A 16,370-nucleotide genomic window follows, 5' to 3' on the forward strand; every position below is an offset into this window, starting at 1 on the left:
ATCCCCCTCCTGCCCCACGTTCCCCGCTGCACTGCTGTTGACACCCACTTCAGGGGCTACTTCCTTCCCAAGGTAGGTAACTGCTCCAGCCCAGGAACACACCACCTCACTTTTGCGAGTGCCATTAAAGACTGGTTTCTTCAGAGGGAATTATAGGACTGAAGCCCAAAGTAAGCGTCCAAAATGACCCCCAGAAGAGTTTGTTCCTCTCCAGTGACTAATGTTGAGTCCAGAGAGACTGGTATTGTAGGATTCAATTCAGTCCCTCTCATGCTCAGGACTTCCTCACTGCACAAGCAACCCTGGTTTACCTCCTTGATGCCATCTGCACAGTGAAGTATCTGCCAGGGAATTTACAGGATCTGACCCTCTGCTTGAGGTTTTCACAGCGCCATGTGGGGTTTGGCTTCATTCCTTGGCACTGCTGGGAAAATCTCACTGACTTCTCTCTCTACTGGCTGATGGGATAAAACCCTCAGGGTCTCCACCTACCCCAGGTGGAGCAAATCTCCTGGGACACCAACATCTGTGTCACAAAATGAACCAAAACAGAGCACTTTTGCTATCTTTTGTGTCTTCATGTTCTTTTCTTCCAGGGTATAATTGTAATCCCATCGCTCACCTCAGTGCTGCTGGATAAGACGCAATGGGAGACACCACATCAGTTCAACCCCAACCACTTCCTTGACGCTGAAGGGAATTTTGTAAAGAGAGAGGCTTTCCTGCCCTTCTCCACAGGTAACTAAAGGGCTGATCTGCACAGAGCTGAAGCTATGGCAGGACCATTTTATATCTTTTACAATATACGCTAATGAGGTCTTCATGGCTAAGTACTGCATTTAACTCGGTTAATAAGCAACCAGGCAACTGAATGGAGTCAATTATTCTGCATCCAGGCAAATGGCTACTCTCAGAGCACACCTCTCCCACCACTGAAGGGGTTGGTTCCCAAAGGTTCAACAGGAAAGAACACAGAGAGATATATTGCATCCAAAAGAAGGTGGAAAAATGCCTCAAAGCTGTCAGGAATAGGTGGATAACCAGACAGGACTGGTGGGGCTGCCGGCATAGCTATGCACGGGGTTTCATGAGCTCTCCTGGAAGTGAGGGTACAATCTAGGGACCCTCAAGTCCTGTCTTGAGGCAAGTCCCACGTGTCAATGGGTCTCGACAAGGCCTCATCCATTGCCCATGAGAGCTAAGGAGGAGAGTCCCAATAAGCCTTGCACCTTGGCTGGGTATTACAGCCAGCAGAGACCCAATATAGGACAGAGTACACCAAACCATATTACTGTCACTGTGAAATCTTAAATCCAAGGCCCTGGATTGTTCCCCAAAATCACCTTGGACGGTGATTCTTCCACTGGCACTTTTAAGAGCTCCCGAGGATTCCCAGCAAGACTTTTCAGAGGAAGAACAGCCCCGTGGTTAGGGGAAGTGATAGAGCACTTGCTCCATCTGTCATTTTGGTCAAGTCACAAACTTTTTATTTTATTTTTTTAATCTTAGTTTCACCTGCAAAATATGATTAACATTCTTTCCCTGGACGCTCATAAACCCAACACCCTGGGGACTTAAACTGAGCTAATGGTAGGAACAGTTGTTAGATATCAGAAACTCTCCCCTGAACCATCCTAAAAGAAGAAATATCACTTACGCATTGCCTTCCCAACAGCCATAAATGCTTCTAAAGGTTGCTCATTTCCAGAAATGCCTGCCCCCAGCCCATGCCCTCCATGGCTGCAGCAAGGTGCATTATGAGAGAGCACAGCTGGATGGAGCACTCTTGGTGGGAGTTTAACAAATCCCAGCACTGCAGGAGCCCGTAAGTACCATAACGGGAGATCTCCTGCAGAATCCTACAAATCCTCCCGTGCAACCTTACACTTTCCAGCTGTTCCTCTGAAAGGATGGCTTGAAGGGATTCCAGAACATGCTCCAACCACAGCCCCTCAGCAGTGACTTCTGATGTTAGGAAGCCAGTTCTCACTGTCCACCAAGTGCTTCACCCGCACAGGGACCATCATGCAAGGGCTGGGAATCTTACACAAAGAGGGGGAAGGAAAGAAGAAACACAGTCTTTTGTAAAAGTGGGATGTTAGGATAAATTCCACAGGAAAAGTGAGTTTCAAACCATTCCGCTTTGGGAGCTGGTGGCATTTTTTTATCAGGCTGCTTTTTAAAGAGAAAGGGTTAAAGATGCTGAGAGGGTTGGAAGAGTTAAGGAGAGGAGAGGGTATGTCATAAATGCACAATAACCCTGTAACATGGCTGTGACTTGCTGCTGCAGGTGGCTGGGGGATAAAAGAGACCAGGCAGGCACATTGGGCCAGTGTGACTGGGACAGCTACCTTTAGCAACACGGGCTCCTCTGCTTCAAAATGCTCTCGTGCATGTCAAGGCTTCACTCCTGCTTCCGTTGCCACATCTCAGATGCTAATGTGTCCATGGCAAATATTCTAGTTTGATCTTTCCATCAAGTAAACACACTGCTTTCATCTGCAGGGCGAAGGAACTGCATTGGAGAAAGCCTCGCCAAGATGGAACTGTTTGTCTTCTTTGTAGGGTTGTTGCAGACATTTACTTTTCAACCCCAGCCAGGAGTTTCAGAGTCTGACTTGGACCTTACCGTCCCCCAGACGACTTTCACATTAAGGCCTCAGCCTCAGGCAACCTGTGCTGTCCTGCGTGAATAACCACAGCCTTGCTGAAGCGCAACCCAACAAGTGGGGAAGCTGCTTAGACCAAACTTAGCTATGCTAGGACTCGCCACCCCCCATCCTGCCACATCACCCTGTTTCACATCCCCTTCCCACTGTCTCCATCCACTTCCACTCCACTGCTTTCCACCGCTACCTCTGCCCCATAGGTTGCTGAGCCCCTCTTTGCTCCCGTGCTGTGAGGAGGTGCATATGATCAATTAGAAACCATGATTGTGGTTGACATACACACACTTTTTCTCAAGACAGACTGTGCATGGAGCTGATAGAGGGGCCAAGGAGGTGATCTGGTGAAGGGGATGCAGCCCATGAGCAGTAGGTGTGACACCCAGGCTCCCATGGCAAAGCAGTGAGGTTCATAATGTCACAGAAATCTGCCCGAAATCCTGAGGAAAGACGCACTGCCGTTTGCTGGAAGCCACAGAAATACACTGTGAGTCACACACTTGAACCATCCGTAGGTACCTCCTGAACTTTTCCAAGCTCTCTAATTACCCATAGCTTCTGGCAAAATCCTACCAGCCTAGGCAGCCAGGTCAAACACTGAGAGTGAAAGAACAGACCGAATCATGGGACTTGAGGATGAAGTTATTTCTGCCTTGGAACAGTGTCTTAAAAGATACCCCAGAATCTGCAAACCTGTTAAGATAAGCAAGGGCTGCTAGCACCAAGTTCAACACTGCTTCACAGTCTGAATGAAACAAGATCTACACTTCTAAGTTTGCAGTCTAAATCATAAGGCCACGTGAGATTTGTACGAGCAACTGATCATAAAAGGTTAATGATACAGAAAAATAAACTAGACCCATTTCTAGGTTTATGGATCTCTGTCTTTTCTGACCTTGTTAAATAGGAGCAAACACTGTTCCTCCCTTCAGACCTCCTGGGTAATGTTAAGAGCCAACATCAGCAGTCAGTATGGTATTTGGGATGGTCTGGCCATTGGAACCAGCCATGCAATTTCCTTGCAAATGGTGTCTAATTTCACAATGCTTGTATTACACGCACACACACAAGGAGAATTGGGATCAGGGATTAGACGAGACCTGGTTTTGGTTGTTTTCCTTTCCTCTGTAGCTTTGTCTGGCTGTTGTCCCTGGCTGTAGCACTCTTATCTGCCACCATATTCTTCAATCTTATTCCAGTTGATGTATAGCTCAGGCAATTTTTTTATCCACTTATCTGCCTGTGAATTGCCACTTCTCCATATGCATTATCTTGTCATGTGCTTTATCATATTGTTTGTTCCCCCCTTCATGGGAACTCAATAAAGTTTTAATCCCATGTCTTCATTATATGTCATATGCCTGCCACCCAACTTTGCATTACACAGAAATGCAAATGCCATGAAAGGTTGATCCTGGGCCCAGAGTGACAACGAATATTTTACGTTTTATTTGTATCTCACAGGCTCCGCATACCCTGATCCTACTTAAAAAACAGCTCAAGAGGAGACTCTCCATATCTGCAGAGTATATTTTCCAGGGCAAAGAGCTTTCCCTTTGTCCTCAGCTATGGGCTACTAGTCAGTCCTGGGGATAGCCTTGGTTTTTCACTTTTTTTGTCTTTGCCTCTTCCTTGCAGAGGCTGAATGAAAGGTTCCCACCACAGCTTCACTGATGCTGATGCTGTCCCTCTGCTTAGTGCCTTGGACCCTGAGCCCCTCACCTCTTGTTCTCCCAAAGCATCACCTGCTGGCAATGTCACTCTTGAGGAGTGGTGGCAGCAGGATGGGGTCTTCTTCAGGTACAGGTAAAGCAACTGAGGAGCAAGCCACATATCAACTCAATGAAGGAAGACTTGGCCTTGCTGGAATAAAAGACTTTTGCCTTTGGGTTCAGAGAGGCCAGGACTGTTCCTGCTCTAGCCCCCTCCAAAAGTAATATGAACTCAAAAGACAGATATGGCAACAATCTAGTGCTCCAGGGGACAAAACTGGGCTGGGTTCAAATCTGCATGAATTCACTGGTGGAAGCTCAGACCTGCTCCCTTGCCATGGGCTCTTGCAGTCTTGGCTTCGAAAGTGAGAGATGGATCCCTTCCTACATGGCATAGCAGCCTTCAGAGCCTGCTCTTTTTTGACACCACTTTCTGCACTGGCACTCTCCGGCAGACAGAGCAGAGCCTGCGGCAGTGCTGGCCATGTACAGAAATCCAGCAGACTGCGCAATACCCGTGCTTCAACAAGAGCCATGAGCTACCAGGTGCAAACATTGAAGGAAAACAGGTTTCTCTGATTCCTTTGAAAAGTGCATCCTGCTTGTGCTTGTGTTAGCAGATGGATGGAAGTGATCACTCCCCAGCACACTGAATTAGACAGCTGAATATATCTCCGCAAAAGAAAGTGCCTGCTTCCCATTTATTTGTTCAGCCAAATGATGGCAGAACACTGATTATGACTCAGCTACAGATTTATCTAGCGGAAAACATTGGCTTTTAGGGGTGGAAATGCCATTTCCACATTCCTCAGTGGTGCTGAGGGTCTTCCCTCTAGCTGCAAAATACGTTTGTGCCTTGCAACACACTGGCCTGAATTGAAGGCAAACATCTCAGGGCAGGACAGGTGGCTTGATTTTTAAAGTAAGATCTGAACAAATCCAACTCACACTGTGTCTGTGGCTCATGCCACATGCAGCTGGCTGGGCAGCATGTCCCATAGCCCAGCCTGCCATCCCTAGCGCTGCATGATGCTGGGACCAGGGGTTCCTCCTCTCAGAGGGGCAATGATCAGGTGCAAGGATTGCAGCAACTGTAAAGATTTGTAAAATGAGGGCTGCCTTGTATCTGCAGCCCCTCTGTGCACTGGCCAGAGCAATAAGCATTGTGCAGAATATAATTTCAATTTTCTTTTTCCCACAAGATGGCACCACGATCCCTCTGAGTCACACACAGCCCAGCCCTGCAGTCCTTACTGGGGTAAAACGCCCTGCCAGCCACAAATTCGGGCTGTATGAGGAGGGCAGAGCTAAGCCTAGAGGCTTTATGCACCCCAAGTCCAACTGCATTCAAGCGAGGAAGGCTGGGAGCAAAGACATATGCACTATATATTTACCATTAACCTGGAAGAATCAGGTAGTATGCAGGGAACAGGAGGAGTCTTCTCCTCCCCATCCTACAGCAGACTAGGATCTCTCCCAGGGGTTAACCGGCTCAAACACTTTGTGGGACAATGGCTCAACCCATCTCCCATTGCAGTCCTATCAGCTCCTTCACTCAGCATTTCAGACCAAGGAAGAAGCCAGCTGCTGTAAAAGACTCCTGTTGCTTTCACTGATGAGGGGATGTGATGAGGATCCATCTCTAGTCATCTCAGAGAAGAGATGGGAATGTCTCACAGAAAGCTGGGAGAAGTAAGGAAAGGGGAGATGGACAGGTTTTCTGTCACTTTGCCTGGATCTGCCCAGCTTCCATGCTGCTTAAGGAAAGAACATTTTAGAAGCATCTTTGCAATGTTTGCATGCTTGCTTGTTCACATGTGGTGCTCTGAAGAGAAGTTGTGCTTATGTATTTGAGCTACCTTTGCAAAAATGTAGTGGGGGGGAGTGTCTTCACTTGTCTGGGGAGAGCTGTTAAGTCCCACATCAGTGCAGGTGTACCAGAGCCTGTACCCTCAGAGCAAGGGGAACCTAAGAAGTCCAGCATTTGGCATCTGGGATTCAAACCAGAAGTCTGGAAAGTGTTGGAAGAGCATCCATCACACACAGAAAGAGCAGGTATCTGGGAATAATTTATCCCGTGTGCAGTAGAGAATGGGAAAAGAGCAGGGATTAGACAATGACCAAGATTTGTATCTAATATTGCTCTCCAAGTGAAGAAATGATCCACTCTCGAGAAGCATCCTCTCCCAGAAGCTCAGAACTAGAATAACTTTCTTGTGTTGTGTATTTGATGTGTAAAGTAGTGGCTGTCCTGTCATTTCCAGTCATGTATCTGGCTGGAATTTTCCAGTTACCCTTACCCACCAGCCCTCCTCTGCTTCTTAGAAAAATATTTGTTCAACAGATATTTTAAGCATACAGCCAGTACTTGCAAGGCTTTGAGTAAGAAGACACTACTTGTATCTGCTGCACAGGGATCTGGTTTCTCCTTCGTGCATCCGCTAGGCTCTGCACAAAACAATTATGTGGATTTTTCTCAGTTCAGAGCCTTGGGCTTATTGGCGTAGCACAGCGCAGGCACACTGCGGATGGGGTCTCATGGTGAATCCAGCCTCTGCAGTCGTGTCCAGCTCAGATTCTTTGACCCCAGGTGGAGGCTTAAAAGTGAATTTCTGGATCAAGCCTGTGAAGAAGATGAAGAGCTCCATCGTGGCAAGACTTTCTCCAATGCAGTTTCTCCGCCCTGCAATGCCAAAAGAATGCTGTTGGTGGAGTGATTGGGTAAGTGGTGGCTCAACCCGACACTTCTTCCCTACTACTTGGTAGCAACAGTGTGAGGGACAGCATAGGCCTCAGAAATGCAAAATAGTGTGGCGTGATATTCAGCAGCCATCACCGTTGGTCTCCTACAGGCATTTGAACAGGGCTGTTTCACTCTGAGTCTGCAAGGAATTGATCTGGGACACCCTAGAAACTGGCCTTCCCAAGACAGAGGGAAGATTGAACTCTTGCTTGAAGGCGTTGAGTCTTCTGTAGGTCCCAGGGGTGTCTTTAAACACCAGGACCCGGTGTGCCTCCCAGTGTGGGCTGAGGGGCTGTTTGCAAGTCATCAAAACCCAGGGCGGGTATTTCTAAGCCATCCCCACCACTGATCTCTGTGCTGTTCCCAACAGAGGCTTGGATCCTGCCACTTGGCTAATATCTTCTGAGGGGCACTGAGAACTCGGTGCCTCATGCAGGATCAAACGCTTTCGTTACCTGTGGAGAAGGGCAGGAACGCTTTCTTCTTTACAAAGTTCCCATCTGCATCAAGGAAATGGTTGGGGTTGAACTCATCTGGCGTCTCCCATTGCGTTTTATCCAGCAGCACAGAGGTGAGCAGAGGAATCACTGTTGTTCCCTGCAGCACAAGCACGCTCTGCTTTAGCATGTGTGGGTGTAGCAAACTTCTGTCTTTGCCCATTCAGCCATGTAACCGTTCCTCCCTTTGGGCTCTGCTCAAGCAAACTTCTACCTCTGAAGAACTCATTTCTGGGCTTGTATATGACCATATGACCCTTAGTTAGTGTGGATACCCAGTCCACTGGAATTACTGACTAACATGTGATTAAACAACAATGGTTGTTGGCTCTTCCTGAGTTATGAAGCAGAAGAAAGATGTTGGGCCAGGCTTCCTTCCTGCCCAGCTGCCTTCTGCTTGCCTCAAACAAGGCAATGAGACAATGCCGTGGTACTCCAGAAGCAGAACTGCTCTACAGGGCATGAATGGCAATGGAGAGTGAAGAGAATAAGGAACAGACTCCAGATTACAAAGATTGAGTTATGGGAAATGGGAAGTTGTGTGCATAACCCTGAAGTCACACTGCCATCAGACCCGGAGGAGATGGGGGATTAGGGAACTGGCTCTTCCCCACCAAAAGCCCTGTGCTTCAAGCTCCCCCGCTCCTTGTGACATTTTGCCCTGTGGGTCACTGGTGCGCTGCACGCCCCTCTTCATCTGAAGAGCAGCAAGTACCTTGGGGATGAAGTAGCCTTTAAAGTGGGTGTCAACAGAGGTGCACCGTGGAACATGTGGCAGGAGGGTGACAAATCTCTGCACCTCATGGATCACTGCGTTGGTAAACGGCATGTTTTTCCGGTCCTCAAAGGTAGGCAAGGAGCCAGGGCCAAGAACTCGCTCAATCTCTGCGTGCACCTTTTCTGCAGGGCGAAGGAAAGGCATGAAGTGAGTTTCCCTCAGTGGTAAAGCACCTCCAAATCCCAGCTCTTGCTGACTGTTGGTTGGACTACCTCAGGGCAGGAGGTTGCCCAGCCCCTGAGAGCAGAGAGAGAACAACCCCTCAGATCCTTTGGTCCTGAATGGCAGCATACAGCGCTTGGACAGAGGTGGACAGGTTGCAGATGCTCCGATTTTGGATGCATGAGAGGCTACGAAGCTTTTACAGGTGAGCAGCACTGCAGAGTACTTCAGTACCCTACTTAAGAAAAGCAAAACCATAAAGGTGTCTTACTTTGAATCTCAGGGTACTTCATCAGCAGCAGGATGGCCCATTGCAATGTCGTGGATGTGGTCTCGGTGCCAGCCATAAGCAGGTCGAGTGCAGAGGCCAATACATTCGCATCATGAAAAAGCGTATTGCTTTTATTTTGCTCCTTCAGGGAAATAAAAAGAAAAAAACCCACTGCTGTTAGCATGGAAAGAGAGCACTAGGACGGGTAACCTAGTCTTCAGAGACATTACAGTGTGATGCATGTGAATTACAAGTGCCAAGTTGCACCGCATTGACATACGCGACAGAAATGCTTCAGTTTTCAGCAGAAATATTTTCACACTTGAGATTTTGCCCCCAAAATATGAGCTAACTGGACAAACTCATTGATTTTCCAACATCACATGGCATTTATCTGCTCTGGGCAGTGGTTGTCTGATCAACTCAGGACTTCCATCCCCTGCCTGTGGATCCTGAGAAGGTGGAAAATTGATGAGAGGTGCAGGACAGTGCCTTCCCGAGCCGGGGAGCTGGGGTTCGTCCGGGTGTGCGTCAGGCCCTCTAGGAGCTGCAGGGAAGCCCAGGACACCACTGGCACATCAGCTCTGCTGTCCCTGCTTCATGCTGCTGATGGGAAACACTTTGCCCGTTCCTGTGTGCAACAGCTGAGGCACTCGCACAAGGCGTCAAGCCCAAGTACCCATCCTGCCCACCACCCGTCTCAAGTACGCGGATGCAAACGCTTGGAGAAAAAGGGCAAATACAGACTAATCCTTCCTTGCTCTACTCCCACACCATCGTTCCTGTTGGTAAATCCACTACGTGGGAGCTGGTGATGTGTTTGCGCAAACGCAATGGGAACTTCTGCATCTCTGCAACTGGGAATCTGTTGCCTCTTCCCATGCCTGCAGGGAGGGATGCGCCTGCCTGGAGCGCGTTGGAAAAATGACATCACCTCCCTCTCTCTCCAGCAAGGACGGGACTGCAGCTGACACCTGAGGACAAGTTTTAGACATTCATGCGATACGGTCTAGTTAATTATTTCTTGCTTTCCCCTCAGTATGCAGTATTCAACATGTTAAAATAGGAGGATGTTTACCCAAAATTTAAATGTTTTCACATAGACTGTAGTAGAGCATGTTCATTAGACAAGAAACACAGAGCATCTCTGTATAAGATAGATACGGCACTAGAAATCGTCATGTTGTTAAAATACCTCTTGTTTGAATACCAATGCATCAATGTAGCTCGTCAGGTTGTTTTCCTTGATGCTTTCTTTGCTTTCCTTGATGCACTTCTTTAAGATCACACACACCTCTTCTACTTTTTTCAGTATCACCTTGTGAGGTTTGAGGAGAAATCCAAGGAATGGGTAGAAATTAAATAACTAAAAAGAAAAAAAGGAAAAAAAAATCACAGAAAAAAAATTAAATTCACCCATTACCTTGTAAAAGTCAAGTATCATAATGGAGAAATCATTTATGTGAAGAACCAAATGACATGTGATCGGAGTCTCTCTTTTTTGGTAACTAAAAAATTTTAATGTATAAAAATGCCTCCTCTTATTAAAAATTCTCTACAGAAATGAATGGAGCCTATCAGACTTGTCTAGACAGAGCCTATAAACATGAATTAAAAAAATATACAATTAAGGGAAAGTGATAGTAAACTCACGAAACAATGAAATTACATTTTTAAAGAGGTAATAAAGCAAAAAGATAAAGCATTACACAAAGAAAACTCCAAATGTTTAGCAAGCCAAAATACTTATGTTTTAAAGTTGTTAGATCATCATTTTTAACTTTCACATGAATTATAAATCAATTACACTCGGTTCTCAGCATCATTAAATTTCACAGCACAATAAAGAGTTGCATTTTATGTGCAGGGGGGTTACTTACACCATTTCTCAATGTTATAAATAAACTGGCTGCAGAATAAGATTCACAAATCTCTTGCTCTTGCTAACTGGTTATAATTTTTGCTGTTTTCTGCAAAAACTAAACCTGCTGCAGAGATTAAAAGAAAAGGGATGTTATACTACTGTAAATTGTAACTATTGTAAATAGTTCTCATTCAGGTAATAAATTCATCAGCATCTTTTTTTTTTAACAGCTTTTTAGATGACTGTTTCCATATTACCCTAAGTAACTAATACTCTATTCCTTGTGACGGAGGATTAAGTTTAACAAGAGCTCTCGGCCCAGGTCAGAGCCTCTTAGTTGGAATACTCTTTTTATGCAGCTCCGTTGATTTAATGCCGCGATAGGAGGTATGAGAGGTCCGTATATAATGTCTGCAGCTCTGTACTTTGTACTACTACTCTGTAACTTCACTAGTTTCTTAAACTGTAGCAAGACACCAAAACCTCGTAACCCCCAAACACACGTGCAATTGTCCCTAAGACAAGAGGTTACTTTTGGGTAGTTCACACAGCATCCAGCAGAAAATAACCGGAATGTGGTGGGTATTTTTCTTTGTACATGCACAAATAAAGTAATTATTTCAATAGTTTTATCACCAGTGTGTTTTTAAAGAAACAAACTCTGGCCACGCCTTCCAAGAGGCACCTGATTTCCTCCTGTCTCTTCTGAGGCTCACCTGAGCCTTCTTTGGACCAAAAATACTAGGGAGTAGGAGATGCTGTCATTCTGTGCTTTATTCTGGGTACTGCTGGACAAATACTGACAAAAAAGCAAGAAACATCAAAAAACAGGTAAGCAGAGTCCTTCTGAACTCTCTGTCAAAAGTGCTACAAACATTTTTGAGACACACTCCAGGAACATTTTCCTGCTGTTACTGTGAATCACCAAAGACAGAAGGTTGCCCAGATCCCAGTCCTACAATAGGGTCTGTTTCCCCATGGGAGACTACAATTCATCATAAACGGTAAAGTTCGCAAAATAACGTGACTAAAAATAATAACATAAGGGGCGGAGTCTATAGTGCTACTGTGGATTTCCACTGATGCTCCTGGACACTGCCTGCCCCAAGTCCCACCATGCTGGAAGCCTCAGTTATTGCACCTTCTGGCTGCAGAAGAATCAAGCACATCCCTTCTGCTGGCAAGGTCACATCAGCACCTCAGCCCAGTGCCACCACGTGATGTTGAATCTCCTTCCAAGAGGATTTCACAAAGGAAGCAAAACCCAAAACAAAGAATCTTGTCCCTGCCCACGGCAGGGGGGGTTGGACTAGATGATCTTTAAAGGTCCCTTCTGACCCAAACCATTCTATGATTCTTATGTTTCAGTACCCTAAAGATTCTCCAAAACCATCCATTAATAGTAAGTTGGCTTGACCTACCAACTCTGGAGCATCTCGGCACTTGCATAACTTACATGCAAGAATGGAGAGCCAAGAAGGTGCATAACTTCATCTATGAGTCTTAACAGAGTGAGAAACGTTGGGTCTTCATAATCAAACCTTTTCCCAAAGAGAATAGCAAAGGTGATGTTGGTGGGGGCCATATTCAAAAATCGTAATTGGAAAGGTCCACCTAGAAATGAACAAAATCATAATTGTATTGGTCATTTCTGGAGCAACGCAGAGGTCTCCACAGTGGCTTTGTAAAGTAGCATGAAACACTCAATGCCATCTCCAGCTCACCTTTGAAGGATTTGATCAGCTCAATGAGAAAGTGAAGCTCCTCAAGCATCCTTTCTTCTCCAAGATGCTTCCCCATGCCGAGATCCCGCATGGTGGCTATAGTGAACCGCCGTGTCGTCTTCCAGAGTTCTTGAGAAGAAAAGAACACACCTACGGAGGGATTGCATGCCCTGTTTGCCGAGGCGGTACGGTATTTTCTCAGAAACACCAAAAGCACAGCCGGGGAGCGCAGGTATTTTGCAACCTGGTGGAACCTGTTTGGGAGAGGACTGGGGGGCTCTGTGGGGGGCTGGCTTGGGAAAGCACCTCCCCAGGTAGGTTCAGGAGGGCAGGAGGCAATATTTTAAACAGTCGGGTACTGTTCACACCAAAGCTCTGGGTTTGGCTTGTTTATAGCTTTGTCTTTTTGCAGCCATGCACAGGAAAAAGCTCTGTGCATGGTATTTGTCTCAGGCTGACTTGTTTTTCCTTAGAAAAATGACCCAGCTGTTTCAGAAAGCAAGGCTAGGAGCAGATGACACCACTCTGTCCCTGTCATGACCAGGACAAACGATTTCACTGAACAACTTGCATTTTAGAGGATGAACTGTATACTGTGCAGGGGGAAAAGGAGGGGTGGCAGGGAGGCACCTTTGCTTACAGCTGGGGAATACCCCCCAGCTGGCTGACCCATCGGCCAAAAAAAGTGCTCAGCCAAGAGGGCTGAGGGTACAATTCAGAAGTCCTCCCTTTCTCAGGAGGGCGTCCAGGGCTGAACATAGTCTACATCTTCATACAGTGGTTGGAAAAGTAGCGTAGTGTACCCTTCCTCACACTGGGCCTCACTCTTAAAAACAAGATGAAAAAAACCCCACACGCTGTATGCATTATATACGTATTAGGTCATCAAATCTTTTCCTTTCAGCCCTGGATTATTCCCTTCATTGTTTTTCAATGTCTAGTCTTGGGCAATGTATTACTTTTTAACATGCAATTCAGAAACATGCCAAAAATATGTTTACAGAAGTAACTGTCTGAGGTACAAAGAGGCCATGCTATTGCACTCTTGCCAGTTCTTGCAGTCTTTGTCGTGAGTCATGCATGATCCACGCTTTGTCTGAACTCCCGGTAACTGTAGAAAAGAGATTGCATAAGGACCTCAGCCTTCACATTGTGAAAAATAATTTCCTTCCCTCTGCGCTGAAAACCCCCTGAAATGTGACCCAAGTGCCACTAAAAGCAAAAAACTGATAAGGCGAATAAGAAGATCCCCAGAAGTGTTTTTCTTAAGAAAACAAATAGCCGCCCCCAAGCCCCACAAAATGTAGCCCTCGACGATAAGGATGCAGCTCAAGACTCTTAAATACTGTTGCAATTGAAACAACACATTTGAGAAAGAGCATAGCAAGCACGTCCTTATCTTTTCAACCTGCCAGTACCGTTTCCATGTTGGATGTGATAGAATATGGGTATAGCTGGTCTGTCTGCAAACACATCCGCTGTGTTCAGAAGGGCATCCTTTACTGCCTCGTAGCCAGTCAGCACCACCGCCTTCTGAAACCCCAAATGGACGGTGAACACAGGGCCATATTTCTCTGAAATCTAGAACGAGAGAAAAATCGGAGCGTGGAGGTGATCAGTGGGAGTGGTGTGTCCTGCTGGGGTGGATGAAGAGTTGCCTTCCCTCCTCCTTCTGTGGCTGGAAGGGCTGGAGGGATGCCAGAGATAAAGCCCTGAGACGGTTAAATGAAAGAGGAATCAAAGCAAATAAACACTGGTCTGTTTAACCCAACAGCTTCCATAAAACCACTGTTTTTCTGAGCTGCTTGGGCTCAGTTTGGTGCAGTGGGTTAAAAGAGGCAGAAGGTAAGAAGACACTTTGGGCACCAGCAGCAGCATAAAAGCATCACCAAGATCTGCCAGATGGCTATGGAGCAACTGCTGACCGGGCAGGCTGTCACGCCACCGTCCACCACAAGAGGAGGAAAGAGCAGAGGAGTCCTTATTTATTATAAAAAGTTAAATAAAAGCTTTGTTGCAATTAATGTAGAGGTATATAATATGATTCACCAAGGATGGACATATGGACATTGCTCTTTCAACTTGCCTTAGAAAATTACCACAATACCACACTCTACTTTTTATTTCTGCTGCACCACAGTTTTCAAGCCAATGCACAGCAGGACTTTACAATGAGATCTGAGATACCAGGTAGCAGGAGCTCTCTGGAGGCTCACAAACATGGTCCTGCCAGGCCTTACAAGGAATCAAGACTTGACCGAGAGCAACGGGGTTGAAACTGCATAAAGCTATCGTGAGATCAACCCTGGTGTCCCTTAAAAGGAGACCAGTTCTGGCAATGTAAACCAGAGGAGGGTCCAAAGCTTAGCAACCCCTCCTGCTGTACCAAAGCAAACAGGTAGCCCAGGCAGTCTAATCAGTGATTCAGCAACATAGCCAGACTTGTTGAATTTATGCAAAAAAGTATTTCACAGGACACTGAGTTCAATCATTTGTTCAAAATAATGTTTCGGTTGCTGCATCGTCAACTGTGCAACTTTCATGGGGAAATCCTTTAGGGATTCTCCTTTCAGGGAGGATTTTCTACTCCAGGTCATTTGTTTGCTAATACCTTAAAGGTCTTCTGGCAAGCCACCTTTCAGATCATTACTGCAGTTCCACAAGCCCAGTATAAAGTCTCACCCCACCCGTAGCTGCAGCCCAGAGGACCCTCTCGCCATCCTCTGCCCTTTGCAGTCTGCTCTGCCCTGACTGCAAAGAACAGAGGATGGCGAGAGGGTCCCCTGGGCTGCAACCATAGACCCCTTTCCCAGTCGGCTGCTTGGTGCTATAGTTCAATGGGGGAAAGAAGGCATTGGTGTGGCCAACGTGCCCAATACCTTCCCCTGAGTCTGTGCTTCACTAAGATCCTATCACCTTGCTCCTGGGTCCTCAAGTCACCTCCTTTCCAGCCTCTGCTTTGCTTATTCTTCCCAGCTCGTCCATGCACCACCCCAAAACCCCTTGTCCCCTACCCTCCTCTGCAGGAGGATTTCTGGTCTTGCCAGAAACAGGAACCACAGTCCAAACCATTTCCCACCTCCCAAGCTCTGGGTGTTGAGCCTAGTGTGAGCTGGCCTGGTGTAAGATGAAGATGCATCTCCACAGGCATCTTGGAGGCCCCTCGCACGGCATGGTGATGGGAACGAGAGAGGGAAAGCCAGCTTCCCTTCCCTACATAACGCTAAGCAGGTCAGAGGGCTGCTGGCAACCTGATGTTAAAGGGCTTGGTGTAAGGCGCAGGATATTCACACCCCATGTGCTGACATGGGGAATGCCCGCTGAGCCACATTTTGGCTCTGAGACTAAATACATTGAAATTTTCCCCTTTTTTCTGGAAGACAGATGCAAAGCAACTGTGACTCCTACAGAAAACCTTGTCTTGCATAAGTCCAAGTCATTCACTGTTTCAAACGATTTCTCCTACATCTCTTCTTCGGGCTGTGCTATATTAATTCCCATTCTCATGAAATGCTGGCAACACGAATAAGAAATACAAGCTAATTTGGCAGCCACAATTAAGCATCCATCTTTCAATTTGGCAACGTGGACACTCAAATATTTTAAAGTATTTCACAACACGAGGAAGATGCCAAAATTTAGGTCCATCGGTCTGCCTGATGCGGATACTCATAGTTTTCAATGTGTGAGTAGTTCTCTTGTAAGCACTGCTCGTATTTAACATCACCTTCTGCAGAGTGGGGATTTAACAGTTTCCTTGGTCATTTTGAAACCTTTAAAACATCACAGTTTTTTAAAAACACATTTGGCACCAAAAATCATCTCAGAACTGTCACCAGAGGAGAATTTTGAATAGGTACATGCTGACATTCAACACCCTAGAAACAAAGGACGCCTGTTCTTACCTTCATTAGTGACTTGTCCTGCCTTCTGATGTCCAGCAAATGCAGGGT

General features: G+C 46.4%; 2 protein-coding genes across 2 annotated transcripts in view; one reads left to right on the top strand and one right to left on the bottom strand.

The window, feature by feature from the left end:
• Positions 1–2,696, top strand: part of LOC103913562 (cytochrome P450 2K4-like) — a 26,579-nt gene extending 23,883 nt beyond the window's left edge. The window contains exons 16-18 of the mRNA XM_009320062.1: positions 8–72; positions 597–738; positions 2,506–2,696. Coding sequence (XP_009318337.1) covers positions 8–72; positions 597–738; positions 2,506–2,696 — 398 coding nt within the window. The remainder of the gene's footprint in view (positions 1–7; positions 73–596; positions 739–2,505) is intronic.
• Positions 2,697–6,873: 4,177 nt separating this feature from the next.
• Positions 6,874–16,370, bottom strand: part of LOC103913517 (cytochrome P450 2W1-like) — a 9,625-nt gene continuing 128 nt past the window's right edge. The window contains 9 exon segments of the mRNA XM_009320012.1: positions 6,874–7,061; positions 7,577–7,718; positions 8,334–8,518; positions 8,830–8,971; positions 10,025–10,195; positions 12,150–12,307; positions 12,418–12,567; positions 13,836–13,998; positions 16,323–16,370. The exon segment at positions 16,323–16,370 is cut by the window's right edge and continues 29 nt beyond it. Coding sequence (XP_009318287.1) covers positions 6,874–7,061; positions 7,577–7,718; positions 8,334–8,518; positions 8,830–8,971; positions 10,025–10,195; positions 12,150–12,307; positions 12,418–12,567; positions 13,836–13,998; positions 16,323–16,370 — 1,347 coding nt within the window.

The sequence above is a fragment of the Pygoscelis adeliae genome, unplaced genomic scaffold (genome assembly GCF_000699105.1).
Source record: "Pygoscelis adeliae isolate BGI_AS28 unplaced genomic scaffold, ASM69910v1 Scaffold242, whole genome shotgun sequence".
Classification (NCBI taxonomy): Eukaryota; Metazoa; Chordata; class Aves; order Sphenisciformes; family Spheniscidae; genus Pygoscelis; species Pygoscelis adeliae.